An 18576-nucleotide genomic window follows, 5' to 3' on the forward strand; every position below is an offset into this window, starting at 1 on the left:
ATTCAGTTCCCAAAAAACACATAGAGGCTTATATTAATTATAAACCATTTAGCCTATTAGCTCAGGCTTATTATTAAATATATCTTAAAATTTAAATTAACCCATAATTCTTGTCTAGGTTTAGCCACATGACTTGGTACCTTTTCTCAGTAATGCATTCTTATCCTGCTTCCTCTGCATCTGGCTAGTGTCTAACTCTCTACCTTTCCTCTTCCCAGAATTCTCCTAGTCTGGTTGCCATGCCTATACTCCCTGCCTGACTATTGGCCAATTGTTGTTTTATTAAGCCAATATGAGTGGCAAATCTTTACAGTGTACAAGAGCATTATCCCACAGCATTTTGAGGATTACCTAACAAAGCAAAGAGGTGAACCTGTCAGTGATCTCTACAGCATTGGCTCAGACATTACTGCTTCATCCTGAACCTCTGCTTGAACTTCAGGTCCACATTCCCAACTGTTCATGTTCGTGCAGTCATTTCTCATGTCTTCCAAACTCACATCAAATGATCAAAACCCATTACTGTTCCCCAATACATTCTCCCCTACACAGTCCTAAAGTAGTTAGTGGAAGGGCACCTTATATCTATTGTTTGGATTACAAAGTTTTCCTTTCCTCTCACCTACAAGTTCCTAGTACTTTTGTTGCTCATTATATTCATGAGCCCTTGTCTCCTTTCTCTTTGTGATTTAATTTGCCATGATCTACACAACCCCTGTATTTGTTTGAAAGCATCTCCACATTCTGCCCTTTCTGCCTAAGCATCCTTACTTCTGCATTGCCACAGCAATAGGTGCCCAGCATATATATCTATTGACAGGATTTTCTACTTAAAGGAACATCATACTTTTCACATCCTCTGATGCCTACAACTTAGCTCTTCTGATTCTTCACACTATGATTTAACCACTATAGTTCATTACTGACCACTTTGTTCTCCTATCAGATAGAGATTGACCACACCAAACTCTTTGTCATTTCTGCAAAATACTGAGCACTTCCAGCAGGAATTGGCTTTGCATGTACTATTTATTCTATATGAAAGGTAAAATCTCTTCCCTATTAATTGGCACACATCCTTTAAAATACAGTTCAAATATCTTCATTGGAACCACTTCAATAGTTCAGGAAATATCTATTGAATTGAATGCATGGGTCAGCCTTGCTATCTCCAGGATAGGAAAGTCACACATTTCTCCATGCTTTTTGGAGATGCTGGCTATGCCTCTACATTACAGAACTAATACCACATTAATTAAACTTACTTATCCACTTAAATTGAATGTTTTACTCATTATTGTATTCAAGTATACATTTCCACGACTTGTTAACAACATTCTTATTTTCCCCACAGCAAATGTAACTTTGACTTAAATCTATAGCTGCATTTCGCTGGTGGGCTGCTCTGTTTCTTAGCTGTGTGGACAATGGTAACCTAGTGAACTTAAAGATCTATTTAAGAAGGACGTAATCATAGGCAAATTGCAGATAAATGCATAAAATTAGTAGAGATTCATCAAGCTGTTATCCATTTCATTAAGAGTGTCAAGATGTCAAGACCCTGTCTCAGAAATACTTGGGACAAACACCGAGCCAATTTCCCTCTTCAGACACTAGACTAGGCTCTATTCCACTCCCAGCTGTACTCTCTCATGTCTCCTCTTTTTGCTCCTCCTTACCCAATTCTGACTTTTCTTTATATCTTTCTCTATATGGATAAATAATCCTTATCTTTCTTTGGAATAGAATTTTGAAATCTTGGTTCTGTCATTTATTGCTCTTCTTTGTCTCAAAGAATCAAAGATACAGTCAACTTACCTTAACCAAAGCTTTCTTGATAACATTGCCAATGTCTTGCCTCCACTCAGGAATATCAGGATTGTGGTAATCCAGATTTGGGGAGAATGATAGGAGCTGTGACTGGAAGTACTCTGCAAGAAGACAGAATGCGCAGGTGAAGCTGGCAGAGTGAGATGTGAGGCTTCGATGGGCGATGGACCCATAGCCATGTACATTAGAAACCACTTCTCTTTGACAAGATTTCAGCTACCTTTCCTTATTTTCAGTTGCTCTTTGGCTCCCGAAAAGAAAGGAATTTGCCTACCAAGAGTAGATTTGTGCTCTTCCTCATGTTGCTAACTCATATAAAAAATATTGGTTGAAATGAAAGACCAGCAGGGAATCCCAGAGGAGAGCTGAACTCCCTTCTGTGTATCGGAGAGACAGACCAGAGCATAGCAATCAGGAATGGCTGGGACGGATGCTTTTCAGCTCTCTGACCTCAGTTCCATTGCTGATTATTCTCTAAAAATCCCTCACAGGTGTGAAAAGTAGGTTAAACTTTGTCTCTAGAAGTGTAAGGTAATACTTGATTTCTTGACCTGGTTTGGAAGTACACATGTGTATCCACTTGGTGCTAATTCATGAAAATCAGCATTTCTGATGTATCCACTTTCATTGCAACATTTACACTCCAACAAAAAAAATATTTACTTCAGGTCCCAATAAGGGGCTCCAGTGGTCAGCTGGCAAAGAGGCAAGAAAAGAACTCACTGGCGCAAAGTTGGAGAAATATGCCTTGGTCAGAGGTTCACATACATTCATGTAACTTTCTAGACAGCTACAATCATAGTGGCCGTCTGGACACTCCTGGGAGGTCTGAGGGATGGAAGCATAGGATCATTAATTTCACTTAAAATAAATGTTGTAATTAGAAACTGTTCCTCATGGTTTAGATCGTGGTGGCAACTCCGTGTACCACCTTCTCTGCCTTCATATATGCTTATATTCATTTTTATTGCTGTGCTTTCATAGTGTATGGTACTAAACTTCATAAGGAAATTTTTATAGATTCACATATCCCTTCATAGAGGACCCCTCTTCTAACCACTCCTTTTGCTCTATTTTATTCTTCTAGGCAGTTTTGTTTCAACTTTCATGATCTATATGATGTGTATATAGCTATATAAGCTAATGATTTTAGGATCATCATAAAGCCTTCACAAACAATGATGCTGGAATTTCAACATTCCAAAAAGGAAAACCATGTTACTCTGCATAGGTCATCTCATTATCCAAGCTGTAAGTCCTACAGGGTGGGAGGCATTACTTCTCTGGTTTGGAGATCATTTGTCCCATTTCACACAGTAAGTGATGTACATACAAAGCAACCCCTTAACAGATCATCAGATCTAGCTTCTTCTACAGTTCCTCTACTTTCCCTTTCCTTTAACTATAGTAAATGTCATTGTCTAATAAGTACTCCAAACATGTTGAGATCTAGATATACCACAAAATGTGTATCTCCACAATGGACAACAGATGTCTAGCCGTGATCTGCTTTTTGTTTTAAAAAAAAAATTTACTTCTATATCCAATGAAGTCTATATTGGTGGACTTCAGTGCTCTCCCTAGAAGCTGGCAAATTCTAAAGTAGTTTATGGTTGGTACTAGTATAGGAGGAGAGAAGTACTTGAACATAAGAGAGCATCAGATGACCATGTCCAGAGCTTACCATGCACTGCAATTTCCTTGGTGTCTTGAATGAGAGCATTCCCAGCAGCTACCTGCACAGTGATGGTGTTGGTTCCCTCTGCAAGGAATGTGAAAGAGATGCTGCTATCCAAGGTGATGAGGGGCTGCAAGAAAGAGAACAGCAAGATCCCTTCAGACTTCCATGAAGTACCAAGTTTCCTTCCCTTCCTGTAAATCTCAGAATGTCATGCATATTCAGAGAATGACAGCTCTCAGGAGTTCTTCAGTTAAAAAAGAAAAAGAAAAAAACTAACAATTTTATTTGTTTTCCCCAAACTCTGGTTATATCTCCAGAAACTAGAAAGGGTATTAATCAATTTAAGATTCTGAAAATTTAAACCTGAACACTGAGTGACACTAGAGTTGTCATATCACCCTTGTTCTTTCTCTTAGGCAGAATAAAATCAGCTCTTAGTGCCGGTATCTGATGACTCTTGGATCAAGGAATAACTTCCTGTCACTACCCAACGTCCCTTGTGTTTTACACCATGCTTCTTTGGGCTGCAGGGACATTTCAAAGAAGTGACCTGTTACTTCAGTATCCCCTGACTTAAGCACAGTGTCATTCTTATAACTGGAAACACACACAAAACAAATCCAGTGGCCTTATGATTGATTTTTTTTGTTGAATTATGTCTGTTTTCCCTTGCAAAGCATTTTCCCCATTTTTATTAGTTTGAGAATGTACACACATGCATATATAATAAGTTGTGATTTAGTTTTCTTTTCGCTTCCTCCTGACTTAGCAAAAGATAGAGACTTATCAAGGACAAAGGGAAAAACAGAATGCAAGAAAGTTCTTGAGGTAGGGAAGGCAGAGCTTGAGATGGAGGAGTCAGTATCCAGTGGCTTTCTTAAGACCCTTGTCTTCTCATGATCCCTGTGCTGTGGAAGGTAAGGGATAGCAGCTGGAGGCTGGGCTAAGGCACACAAAGAAATGCTTCAAGCACAGATGAGCAGACTCCCTCTTCTTTTCCACGCACAAGGACAACAAGATACAGAATGATAATGTAGCTTGCTGAAGTATGCACAGAACTGCTCTCTAAGGGGGGGTAAGTATCTGCCAATCCCCACAGTGTATTCATCATTGGCTGGATATGGGCACCCAGAGAAATGCAATGGCCCAAAGATGCGGTTTTTAGACAGTGTTCTTTCTATAAGACTGAAATCCTTTTATTCTCACCATATTCGACAGGGATTCTGAAGAACTAATATGATTTCTTCTATTTCAAATTCTATAGCACTCCTTCATGATCAGGCTCATAGGTGTTGGGCAGAATCAGAGATACTACCCCAAGCTTCTGATATATTTTCTTCTCTCTTTATTGAATAAAAAAGGAAGGGAATATATAAAGAAATGCCATTTCCCTCAGCTGAAGACAGCTCCTGAGGTGTAGGCATTATTTATCATACATATGGCTTCAGAATGGCACCCGTGTGCCTTTGGAGATGAACAAAGGATAAGGTAGAAATGGATCTGTCACTCACACCATGATGCCATGTATGTTTAGAGTCCTGATTCTTTAATATTTGGCTTATTTTTATTCTATGCATGTATATGCTATACCTACATGTACTCTGTGTACGACATGTGTGCAGTACCTGCAGAGGCAAAAAGAGGGTACAGATCCACCAGAACTGGGGGCTAAGAATTAAATCCTGAAAGAGCAGCAAATAATCTTAAATGCTGAGCCATCTCTCCAACCCTACAGTCCTACTTTGAGAAGTATGCTGAGGACAGCTGGGGCTCTGCATGGCAGTGTCATTCATGCCATGGAAAGGTAGAAGATCCACGGCCGTGAAAGGAGAGGCTATGCGTACCACACTGCTCTTGTCTCCTGAATGACAAGAACAGTGACGTAAAACTCAAGACCCAGCAATACCACTTTTGGTATATATCCAAAGGATGCTCAATCATGCTACAAGGACATGTGCTCAACTATATTCATAGCAGTTTTGTTTGTCATAGCCAGAACCTGGAAACAACCTAAATGACCCTCAACTGAAGAATGGATAAGAAAAATGTGGTACATTTACACAATGGAGTACTACACAGCAGAAAAAAAAATAACACCTTGAATTTTGCAGACAAATGGATGGAGCTAGAAAACATAATTTTGAGTGAGGTAACCCAGACACAGAAAGACAATTATCACAAGTATTCAGTCATAAGTGGTTTTTAAATATAAAGCAAAGAAAACCAGCCAACAAATCACAATCCCAGAAAACCTAGACAACAATGAGGAACCTAAGAGAGACATATACATGGATCTAATCTACATGGGAAGTAGAAAAAGACAAGATCTATTGAGTAAATTAGGAGCATGGGGACCTTGGGAGAGGGTTGAAGGGGAGGGGAGATCTTATTAATTTGCGTGTTCTCTCTCTGTCATTTGATTAGTTTTTTGTTTCATTGATTCTTTGGATTGTTTTCCGTGTTTCTATTTTGTTGATTTCAGCCCTCAGTTTGATTATTTCCAGTCTTCTACTCCTCCTGGGTGAGTCTGCTTCTTTTTTTTTCTAGAGCTTTCAGGTGTGCTGTTAAGTCTCCAATGTGTGCTTTCTCTGTTTTCTTTAATTGGGCACTCAGTGAACTTTCCTCTTAGCACTGCTTTCATAGTGTCCCATAGGTATGTTGTGTCTTTAAATACAGAACTTATGGCTAAAACATGAACGTTTGGAGTTAGGTTATCTCTGAGAAGACATTCCGAGATTGGTCTAAGAGATTGACAAATGACTGTGGGTACATTCTGCTTACTACTATTGTACACTGTATTAAGCCTTATGAGTCAGAGTCCTTCCCTCTTTGAAAATAAAATGAGACATCAAGATGTAATAGTATAATGGTTAAAAGTTATTTTTAAATTATAATGCCAAACACTGTTGAAAATACAAAGCAAACTGGAACTCTCATCTCATCCTATTTTGGTAGAAATAGAAAAGAACTGCAACCATTTTGAGGAAAGTTTGGTTTGTTAGAAATTGTGAGAACCTTTCCCATAGTGATTTGCCATTTTACATGTCATGATCTGCCACTGTAGTCTCCGGAATTTAGTTAAGAGAAAACATGCATGTACATTTAATGAAATTCGTAGCAGCTGTTCACATCAGCTGAAAATATGGGCAGTCTAGAAATTTACCAATGAGAAAATAAAAATTAACCACGGGATCTTTATACAATAAAAAAATAATATTAATGCATAATTATACATAGGTACCCATAAAAATACAGATGTAGGACTGTCAAAAGCCACAAGAGGTGAAAGAGATCAGTTTGCACTTTATGATTTGCACTTTATGATGATCTGCAGCAGGCAACTCTCAGATATGACGGAGATTGGCTGAGATCGTAAAGGAAACTTGGAGAAGGTTGGTGATAAGGCATCAGAACAGGTAGGACACTCAAGTGAATGCCTTTCCAAACGGTAAATACACACTGCAGATTCATACATTACATTGTTGACACATATTTTTTATTCCCCAAGGAGGAAAATTTTTAAGAAACTAACAGCCACAGTCAATGATTTGCAGCTTTAGTGATTTAGAACAAAACACATAATCTTAAATTTACTTTAAAATAAATTTTTAAAATCAAGGTTAATGAATGTATAGACAGTAATGCAGAGATAGACTTTTGACATTTCCATAACAAATACAATTAGCATACTACACACAGTGGATATGTGTGCAGAAAGGAACTACATCCAGTTCCTTGCAAAATCCTGATGATTTTACTGTATAGCCGAAATTTTTATCACAAAATACTAGGTGAAAGATTTTTAGAAGGGATTATAGGAATGTTTTTATTTTTCTAGACTCTGAATGCGTCCCTCAGGTGGTGAATATCTTCAATTGTTCTTCTGTCCTGTTTGCTGCCTCTTAGCAGTCCTTCCATTGCTCAGCACTTTTCTCTCTGTTCCTAGTTTCTTCTGGATGTCTTCACTATTCCCTGTCATCTTCATCAGCTCTAAGTGGGACCTATGGCCCTCTCCCCTCCCCAGAAGATCCTTCTTATCTCAAGACTTAGCTGGTTGTGGCATTTGATCAATAGCATCTCCTCTGAGAGAAGCTGATGCCCTCCTGTCCGAGCAAATCTTATCTTGTCTCCATCTGGCTGCTTCCCTAGGTTCCAGAGCCAAGAGAGGGTTCAGGGCTGAAGGACAAAGGGAGCATTTCATCAGAGGTGGGTGAATGCAAGCCATGGCAGCAGCCAGTCGGGGCATACAGCCACAGCAAACAAATGCTGATGGATGGGGATGCTTGGTTTCTGGGTGGCAGGCCACAGACAGGCATCTATGCTAGGTAAATACAGAAGCCAATTCTGTTTCCCAAATTGCTTTTGTTTTTCATCAGCGGTTATGGCAACATGGCTGATTTCACCTTCCCCACAAAGCTGGAACAGTCAACAGGATCCCTGAGTTCTTCATTGGCCACTGATGTAGAGTGCCCAATGCTAAATTAAATCAAGTATTTTAAGGTTCATTTACTCAAATCTATTAGGCATGCAGACACATTTATTAAGCCAGACCTCTGTTAATCCCAGCAAATTGGCCATTCAGAGACCCACAAACCCAGCAGGCAGACGATTGACTTTTCTGCCTCTGCTTTGTCCTAGCTGCAGAGCCAGCTTGCAGTGGACCCCTTAGAATAATACCTCACGACCTGCCTAGGCTTTGTGTTGCATGCCTCATAGTGAAGAGTCCTTCACATGTGACAGGTCACAAATTATCCAACCGAGCCTGGCAAGAAATAATAAAAGCTCTGAGAAACTGTTTAGTTATAAGATTTCCACTTGACTAATGGACTAGTGAGCTGCAGGGCAATCTCTGGATACAGGCTCCACCCGCAGTCCACACAGCAGGTCGTGAGAATGTCGCACCACTCACAATCCCTGCAGTTTAACATGTGCACCTCGTTCACATCTTCCACCAGCAAACGGAACAAACAATGCAAACACTATACTTGCCTCACTGAGACTCTGCAGAGATTACACAGCAGTGTGTGAAAAGTGCTTATCATATAAAATGAAAAGGCAAGATATATAATTGTGGGCATACCACGCACAGAACCATGGAAGGAAACTTGAACACCCACAAAATTAAGAAAGAAATACAGAAAAATAGTTTTCATAGCTGTGTTATAACTATAGATTGATGGGAAAATTCGGAGTTGAAAATGATTTAACATATATGCATAAACAACATACACACACACAAACACACACACAGAGACGCACACATGGACACACACAGAGAGAAATATTTCTGTTGAAGCATGACATATTCATGATAGCTCTGTGTAATTTTATCTCTTATCACCTTACCTTAAACATGTATGTATATATATATATATATATATATATATATATATATATATATATAATATTTTATAATCTGTCTGATCCTTCCAGGTTTAAGTGTTTTTCTTCCAGTGTCTGCCCAAATGAATGCTCTGTTTTGACAGACTTAATACACATGGAATACATTCACTAGCAAGGATTAACTTTTACACCTAAATTTTTCCTTTCCATGCCTCGTCTCTGCTGCTTCTTCAAGATCTGCTTAGGACCATTTCCATTTCCGCAAGTGACACTCTCTGTGCCTCACAAGGCTTGCATCCAGCACTACCTAGGATGCCCAACTTGGCCGGCATGTGGATGCTCCCACTGCCTTCCCTTCTTGTTCATTTTCCTGGATGTTAAATTCATATTATCAAATAGAGCACATTTCTTGAAGGCGAGAAATGGAATTTACACTTCTTTGTATTCCTCACATCTAGTAGAAAAAGCAGCTTCTGAGAAAGATCTGTGGAGGACCTGATACAATTTCATGTCCCCTGCTGATAGTTCTGTCAGTACGGAAGCCAACAGCTGGGTCTCAGGAATGTTCATTATTTTCTATTTATCTTTACATCATATTTCCACACCAATTACTCTATGTGTTTTCATCTTGCCTTTTCAGATGGAACACAGTTTCTTTGAAGGTAGGGATAATGCTGTCTATGCCTTTTACCCCTGATATTAATAGCATCAGAATAAGAACTGACTACAGAGTTAGAGGATCACTTTATTTGTACCAATATTTTTATTTAACTTAACCACCTGAGTGAACTTTCCTACTTCATGTGGTACACACACACACACACACACACACACACACACACACACCAAACTAATTTCCAAGGTTCCCAGCCTATGTGTCCCCTATAAAATGGGGTTTCTGGTGATCAAATAAATAAAGCTGTTCTGATGATTAAATAAAATAATAAATATTGAGAAAATAAAGCAAATATTAGGGATAAATAAATGAGAATTGGTTCATTTTAAAGAGAATTTTGCTAGTCAAAGTGAGCAAAACAGATCTGAAGTTGACCACACTCACCAACACATCCCAAAACACGCATTCCTTTTTCAGCCCACTGTGGTGATCATTGGTTAAGTTATGGTGTAATGTGGCCCCCTTCTCCATTAATGGGTTTCTATAATGGTTATAACAAAAAGCACTGAAAATGCATCTCTTTCAAATGCAGGAAGTAACTGTTTTTGTAGACAGTTATATGACCTGTACAACCCTGTCAGATTTTATTCCTAGATCTAAATGTCATCAGTATGTATCAATGTCTGATGTTCCCAAAACTTTAGCCATGTTCTATGTGATTCATGAGTATTCTTTGCTTAAAGCCCATGAAAATAATCAATTGTAGTTTTTACTGTTAGTACTTGACTTGAGAGTTAATAAAACTGAGACTCAACGAAAGTAAATGTTTTGACCAATGGACTAAAACAAAGAAAAATGTGTCTGGATTTCAACCCAAGTTTGTCATATTCTGAAATTATTTTATACTTTTGGCTTTCAGGTATTGCTAGCTTTGTTCTCTGGAAACAAATATCAACTGCTATTAACCCTTGTGTCATGGGAGGCCTGTACACTGCACTCCATTTTTAGGCTTCTGGATGGGAATTTCTTATCAAAAGGAATACCTCCAGTGATCAATTAAAAAATTGAAACTACATTGTCAATATGCACTTAAAATTCTCATAATATGTCATAACATCTGTATGTGTGAGGGAGACTTCAATGCATGACTCCATGGCATCAAATGCTAGTTCCCTGATTACAGACAGAAAGACTCAATAACTCAAGCTAATATATAATTATCAGAGTAATCAAAACTAGAGTCTTCAATCTCTTTTTCCATTCATTAGTTACTCTGAATCAAATATATAGAGACCATTATTAGGCACTTCATATTTTAGAGTCAGCACTCAAGAGAAAATAGACACCCAAAGACATTGGCATTTGCATCTTTAGCTTTCTGTTGTCTGCCAAGTAAATTTGATGTTGAGACTCATCCAAGAATTGGCTCATTATATACAGTGGTTTCTCAGTAAAGATGACAAAGCAAGTGTACATTAATAGAAAATAATTTCCCAAATAGAAGCCAAACTCTCACATTCTCAGGGGAAAAATAAACTTTCTCCTCAGTGATTTTTCTCATTCCTCTTTTCTTTTTATATCGTATGAGTTTTAAAGAAAAATGACTGCTCAGTAACGCTAAGGGGATAAACATTCCCAGTAGCGCAGCATTCTTGTGCTGAGTAATGACATAGGCTTCATGAATTTAGGGCTCCCGAGTCTGAGGTCTGTTTCTTCAACTAATCATGTGTTTCAACTTGGGATGATGGCTATACATTGTGAGAGACTTTCTATTGTACCTAGTATAGACCTGACTATCTGTTGCCATCCTGAAAAAAAAAATCCAGAAATGCAAATGGATTAATCACTCATACTACAAAGTTAAATTAAAGCTTCTAAGAAGAAATAGTACAAACTGAAAGTCCCCTGGGTCCATGAATCTTTTCTTTTACCATCATTTTTAATAGATCTGTTTCAATGAGTAATGCATCCAGTTGCTGACCATGTAGTAGTGATATTTAAATATGCACCATCTTACTTTTCACAATAGGCAAGATGAGAGAGTGGGTGAATGACAGCTTAGGACAAACAACCCGACCAAGGTCAAACATCCAGGATTATCTGAGACAGAGCCATTCTGGCAACATAACTCATGACTCTAAGTCCCAGGCCCATGCACCCTCTGTCGTATTATGCTGTCGTTCTATACCAGATCAGGAGGGAGGCACCTCCCAACCTTACCTCTCAGGAGTGAGGAAAGAGGTAGAAATCACAGCATCATTCCAAACTAGTAACTGAGTAGTTATTTATTTTACCTCTCGGTATCCAAGTCATCCGAATTTGGCATGTTTCTTGTATTATTTTTAAATTACTATCTTGGCCAGGATAAGCAACATCAAGGACATAATAGATTTTCACGGTAAACAAACGTAGGATAGTTAAAACCACAGGGAGGATCCAGTGAGTCATAGGAGGCCTTCATGGCTTTGTAAAATTTAGAGACAGGAGCTGGCCAGGGTCTCCCATAAATACTGGAGAAATGTGCTTTTGTGCTTATTTCAGTGAGGGGGATAAGGGATAATTTCCAAGTACATCAGTACACTTTGGCTTATTAAAAAATCTGTCCCTAGAAGAAACAAATAAATTAGAACCTAACTTACAAGGGTTTTATCTTAGTCTAACAGTTTTAGGAAGAAGAGATATTATCTCAATTCCAAATGAGCCTAGTCACTGTGTATGTACAAATGTGTGTGTGTGTGTGTGTGTGTGTGCGTGCGCGCGAGCGATGTGAAATAAGTGGGAAGCACACAATCCAAAGAAATAGTCATAGGATCCCTAAAAGAATGAGGGAGCTTGCAAGGGTGGAGGAAGAATATGAAAGGATAGGTATATGAATGAAATCAGGATTCAGGATGCACAGTGTGAAATCCACAAAGAATCAACAAAAAGGTATTTTTTAAAAATTTCAAAACAGTATTAACAACAAACAAACTCTTGCGATGTCTTAGTTCAATGCAACCAGGTTTCAAGATTTAGAGTGAATATACATAAGTCAATCATTCTATTAGATACTGGTATTGCATAGGTGAAATCTTAATTAAAATCAATGCCATCTGCATCAGCACTACTAAAAATGAAATGTCAGACTTAGCCATAAATCTAATAAGCTATCTGCAAGATCTGCATATGACTATGAAATTCTGCTGGAGAAAATCCTGGGCTCAGCAATCGAGCAGAGAGACGTTCCATGTCCGTGGAAAGGAAGACTCACTGTACTTCAGACTTCCTACAAACTTAACAACGAGCAAGACGGCATGGCAACAGGGAAGGAAGACAAAAGATCATGAGGAGGAATACACAGGGTTACATGTGATCTTTGCCAGAGAAGGAAGGGTAACAAAACATAGCAAAGACAGAGCTTCCAAGAGATTAAGTTGGAGCATTAGGAGAGCTGCACACCCAGGCATAGGAACCCTGCCACAGGCCTTACTCCTCTGAAAGAGGAACTAAAATGGATTGTGAGCTTAAATGTAAAACAAAAAATTTTAAAATATTAGAATATCATGTAGGATAAAACTTGGACTGCTGTATACAGCAGTGGCACTGTAGATAAATATCAAAGTCACAAAGCACCCTGCGATTGATAAGATGGACTTCATTAAATTTCAATGTCTACGCTTTGAAAGAGACATTATCAAGGATGTGAAATAGGCAGGAAGGATATATCTGCAAAAGGTACAAGAATTGTTATGCAAAATATATGGGTAAATCTAAGAAACATTAAACAGTGTCAAGTAAGCATCTTGGTTTTAGAATAGAATGAAAAAATGAATGAAGTTTATGCCCTGGCAATGCTGCAGCATGCATGGGCAGCCCGTCTATGGCTGTTTTGTTCAACTTGTCCATATTTGGCTTTGTGGTCTAATTTGATGAGGACAACTGACCAGTTCTCTTCCTCTTTAGAACAATAAACACTCCACCAAACACAATATAAACTGGCCAGTGGGCTTAGAGCACATTCTCCATATGTCATCTGGGAAATGCACATTCACATGCGATACCATTGCATTGCTGGAGGAATGACAAAGTCCAGACCAACACAATCAAAAGCTGGGGAGAATATTGAGTAGGAGAAGCTGGGCTTCACTGCTGGGAAGGTAAAGATGCAATGGCTAGCGAGATGGCTGAGTGGATAAAGGCACATACTGATCTTTCAAAAGACCCAGTTTAAATTCCTAGCACCCACACATCAGCCCGCAACCATATGTAACTCCAGCTCCACAGAAATCTGATGCCCTTTGTGATTAAATGCCTTTTAATCCCAGCACTCAGAATGGAGAACAGGCAGATCTCTGTGAGTTTGAGGCCAGCCTGCTCTACTAGAGCTAGTTCCAGGACAGACACCAAAGAAACCCTGTCTATAAAAACCAAAACCAAAAAGAAAAAAGAAAGAAAAGAAAAAGAAGTGAGCTATCAAGACATGAATCATGAAACAATATAGAAATTATTTAAATACCCATGACTAACTGAAAAACAATGCAACTTGTAAAGAAAACAAACTAATGAGTCTAACTGCAGGATATTATCAAATAAAAAAACAGATCCTAGTGGCAGATGATTGTGGAGAAACTCAAATACTTGGTATCTTACTTTTGTTTTCTAACCCAAAGAAAGACCCCTAATATAAACGTTATATTCTTGGTGATAATGGCCTGCATATGAAGTTCACCAACTATAACAAATGCATTGTGTTTATAAAGAAGAAGGCTGTACACTGGTGGGAAGAGGGAACAGAAGAAATTTCTGCATGCCTCTCTCAATTTCTCTGTAAATGTGAAATGCTTTGCAAGTTAAGTTTCGGGACCCTGAGACAGCTCAGCAGGTATAGAAGCTTGCTGCTTGATAACTGAGTTCGACTGCTGGAATCCACATGGCAGGTAGAAGGCACGAAGGGACTCCTGCAAATTGTCCTCTGACCTCCATACATGCTACCTTGCAGCTTGCACCCAAATAAATAAATAAATAAACATACTATTTTTAAAATCTAAACATTGCTTTTTAAAAACCAATAAAGTTAGAGAACATTAACGCAATTGATGATCTTTTGGTCTAATATTTCTGAGTATCGGCACTTGACAGAAGCATCATCATCAACAGACTCTGAGTGTAGGCCCATTTCCAAAGTTCCAACAGTTAATCTCTCTTATTTCTTCCTCTAAGGCACAGCCACCTCATCACTGTCCCTAAAGCAACTTGTGTGGCAGAGCACGTGGCAGGTGTTGATGAGGATACTTTACATGTCATCCAACTTTATTTCCCGCCCTGACAACTAGGTATCTAGCTTGTGTTTGACCCATGCGAACTCTCAGTCTCAAAGATGCCAAGCAATGCCCCTGCTATTATGCACCATATTGGTAGAAAGGCCAGGAACTAAAGCAAAGCAGACTCGATGACTCTTTACAGATTTCAAATAGAAGAAAAAGAGCCTTCAAATTTGTACCATTTCCCAAAGTGTTCTTCCTGTTGAACAGTTACTTGAAGTTTCTCTACTAAGGTAAAGGCCTACCCCAGGAAGCATATTTTGTTCAGTTCTGTGTGTTCTTAACTTCACTATGTGCCAGTTATTGGGACAATTCAGTTCCTGCAAACTAATAGACTGGAATATAGGAATCTAGATCAACTTTGATACCGAGGATAGAGGGTCAAACCTTTGTGCTATTGCCAAACCACCAGAAGTAGGTAAGAGTCCCCATTTGACTCGGCCACACAACTGCACTGATGTTCACATCCTTGTTTCTTATGGCGACAAATGGAACTCGAAGGTGAACATGTTCCACTGGACCTAAAGGAAAAGGAGAGGGAAAGACAGTGTTTACATTCCCAGAAAAATCCTTCAACTTTTTTACAGCATTGACATTTAATCTCTATCTTTGTGACTATGTCTGTAAACAAAAAAGCCATGATCACAAATCCTAAAATGCTGGTGTGTGTGTGTATGTGTGTGTGTATGTTCTTTAATTGTAGCAGAGGTGTAACAGGAAATTCAAATCCAGTTTCTGATTTCTTGAGCGACAGATGAATTGAATTTGCATCTGGTGAGCCCACCCACCTTGAATACTTATGAAACTTCAGTTGAAGGATAAAGCTAGTTTACTAGACACTTATCCATTAAATAGAATGATAAACGGCAGTCTGTTTTATTTTTGAGAATTAGCCCATTTTGTGACTTGAGGTCAGAGAATTATATGGAAGGCTCTTCCATTATCTTCAGTTGCTAATTGTTTTCCATCCACTTTAACAATTGGCCATTGTGCCTCATCATCTGGAGGACATACTGAGTGCCACTCAGAGGCTTGCAAGGCTACTTTACAGAAAGGGAAGAACATAGCTGTCTAAACTAGAGGAGAAGCAAACATCAGGCTTCCAAAATGATAATAACACAGCTTCTCCCCTTTTCTCAGAAAACATAAACAGCACTGTGCTCTAAGCTACATCATCCAGTAAAAGGATGTCGATGAACCAAGTCTAGATGGAAGTGACACTTGTTACTTCACCCAAAATAAAGAGAGGAGAGGAAAATACTGGCAGAGAATCATTTGCCTATTCATTTTACATCTGGGAGATTCTGATTTTCAGGCTTGTCAGATATTCTCTTCTTGACATTTAAGAAAACATGTATGTGCTCACATGGTTCTATCTTAGGGGAGTTTAGCTAAGCACAGAGTGGATGGATCTCATATGCTCTCACACATATGTGGGATCTACGAGCTAACAAATGAAAGCAATAGAATATTGCTTGTCAGAGGGTGACAGAGGTGGGTGGGAGAGATTCTGGTCAAAGAATATGAAATACATTCTAGAAGTCTATTGCACTCTGATGTGAAGCATAGCTAATTACATGTATTGCATTTGGAAAATATTTAAAAAACAGATTTTTAAGAGTTCTCACCATTGAAAAAGTAAGTTTGGGGTGCAATGTTTGTGATAATTAGACTGATGGAGCCATCACACAATTTATGAATGTGTCTGAGAAACATCATGCTATGCATGATTAACATATGATTTCTGTCAGTTTAAAAATAAGACGAAAAAAATAAAAACATCCATCCATCTATAGCTTGAAAATATTTCCTGCCTACAGCTCTCTGCCCTGACTCCAGACATATGGCACCTCAAGATTATTTACCAGCACACGATTTCAACCCTGACACTTCATATACACATTTGGCTGACACGTTAATTATTTTTAAATGAGAAAACCTGTATTATTTTTACATGGTCTTCCTGATGTCAGCCACAGAAACACAAGGTGCGAGAAAACATTGGCAACTTCCTTCAGCAACTTCTTACTCATATTTAATAGTTAAGGTAAAGAAAATCTCTCAATGATTTGTGTTCCTCTGGCCAGTGCGAGATAGTTGACAAGGAGGAGGCTAGCCTAGGAGGATGAGGAGAATTATGGTGATCTACTCAGTACCACAGAATCTTATGCCTGGGTCCAGGTCTTCCATTCTTCCCTTGATTGAAAGATGGCTCTTCCATCCTAGAAGCCAATGTTCCTATTCTCACTCCATTCCCCAAACGGCATGCAGCTCTTCTCAAGCTGCCTCAGAAGACCCTTAGGCATTTCACAATTTGTCCAAATTGTACATGACTGTAAAACTGGAAAGTCACTTGCAAGTCTTAGAGGGCTCTCTGACACCCAACGGCAACAAAATAACTTTCTTCTTCCTAAGATTATGTCAGAAATAAAACTGGTAGAGTTTCTGTGACTAGCATGGTCCCGTTTATTCTGGTTTCATGTCAAGCATGTTTGACCAAAACTAATCACTGCAAACAATAACTTAGAGCAGATTTTATTGCAAAGATCCTGAGCCAGATCTTGGCTCTGAGGTGGGAACAGATTATTGAACAGTGAGAAAAGAGCTGAATGGATGGGAAAGAAAACCTTCTGTCACATAGTTCTTCTGCTTTTGACGGAAGTCCAATAATCTGTGTGAAATTGGTTATTATGGGTGGCTAACAACTTCTTTTGTTAGTTAATGGCCCAAGGTGAGGCCAAGAGCAGTTTCCACTGTACTAACTGTCTGGGAAATGCAGCCATGATTGATTTGGAGGGAATTATGAGGACAATAAAAGTTTCAAGGAACATTTCCTCTTTCCTGCACATAACCACAGTATAAACCCATTTCTGGCATATTATCTCTCTCTCTCTCTCTCTCTCTCTCTCTCTCTCTCTCTCTCTCTCTCGTGTGTGTGTACTAGAATATATTGTTCTTTCAACCTGTAGACAAAGCCTGACTCTTGGCTGCATGCGTAACGTGTGGTCTAAGTGTCTGGAACAGAGGAATGTAAAGTTATTTTTTTCTTTGTCTTCATTTTTAAATTGCAGTAGAAGTATCAGGCAGAAAGTCAATAGGAAGTGCTAATAATTACCGTAACAACCTGTACTGTTTATCACGTGGCAAGGCAGGTGTAGAGCAGCATTCTCCATAATGTGAACATATATGTTAACATGTTTATCATATGGTGAGCTAGGTGTAGAGCATTGTTCTCCATAATGTGAACATATATGTTAATATGTTTATCATATGGTAAGCTAGGTGTGGAGCAGTGTTCTCCATACTGTGAACACATATGATAACATGCTCCTGAAATTTCCCTCCTTCACAAAAATATGCAAGCTTGGCCCTGGACTAGTATCTAGGAACTTGGCTTTGAGAGTAGCTCTAACAAATAATTACCTGGTAAGAGTTGTTCCCTTGAAAACAATATATTAGTTTATTCACAATATCTGCTTTCTATTAAGAGGTTGGAAGTCTGGCTTATATCAGGCAGATAGTGACTCTGTGACCATCACAAATTTTGGACTTCAAATCTTTAGCAAGTTTCTCTGGTAGAAGGCCCCCTACATGTTACTGCTTCTTGCTAAAGCAATTAGCATGTCATGTGTGACTATATGTGTGTGTGGCTTATATATGTTTTGTATGTGCGTGCATATGTACATGCTTTTATGTGTGTATATGTTCATGAAACCTAGAGTTTGGCATCAGAAGTGTTGTCCTTTTTCTCTTTGCATCAGAACTCCTTCCTGAACTTGCCACTCACTGATTTGGCTAAGAAGGCT

At 38.8% G+C, this 18576-nt stretch overlaps 1 protein-coding gene across 1 annotated transcript in view; it reads right to left on the reverse strand.

Annotated features, from left to right (window-relative positions):
• Sorcs3 (sortilin related VPS10 domain containing receptor 3) overlaps window positions 1-18576 on the reverse strand; it is a 627874-nt gene that overhangs the window by 12246 nt on the left and 597052 nt on the right. Inside the window, exons 20-22 of the mRNA XM_087907815.1 lie at window positions 15158-15291; window positions 3515-3638; window positions 1819-1931 (exon numbers count right to left, since the gene is read on the reverse strand). Of these exons, the coding sequence (XP_087763941.1) occupies window positions 1819-1931; window positions 3515-3638; window positions 15158-15291 (371 nt within the window). The remainder of the gene's footprint in view (window positions 1-1818; window positions 1932-3514; window positions 3639-15157; window positions 15292-18576) is intronic.

The sequence above is a fragment of the Myodes glareolus genome, chromosome 7, assembly GCF_982192425.1.
Source record: "Myodes glareolus chromosome 7, mMyoGla1.1, whole genome shotgun sequence".
Lineage (NCBI taxonomy): Eukaryota > Metazoa > Chordata > Mammalia > Rodentia > Cricetidae > Myodes > Myodes glareolus.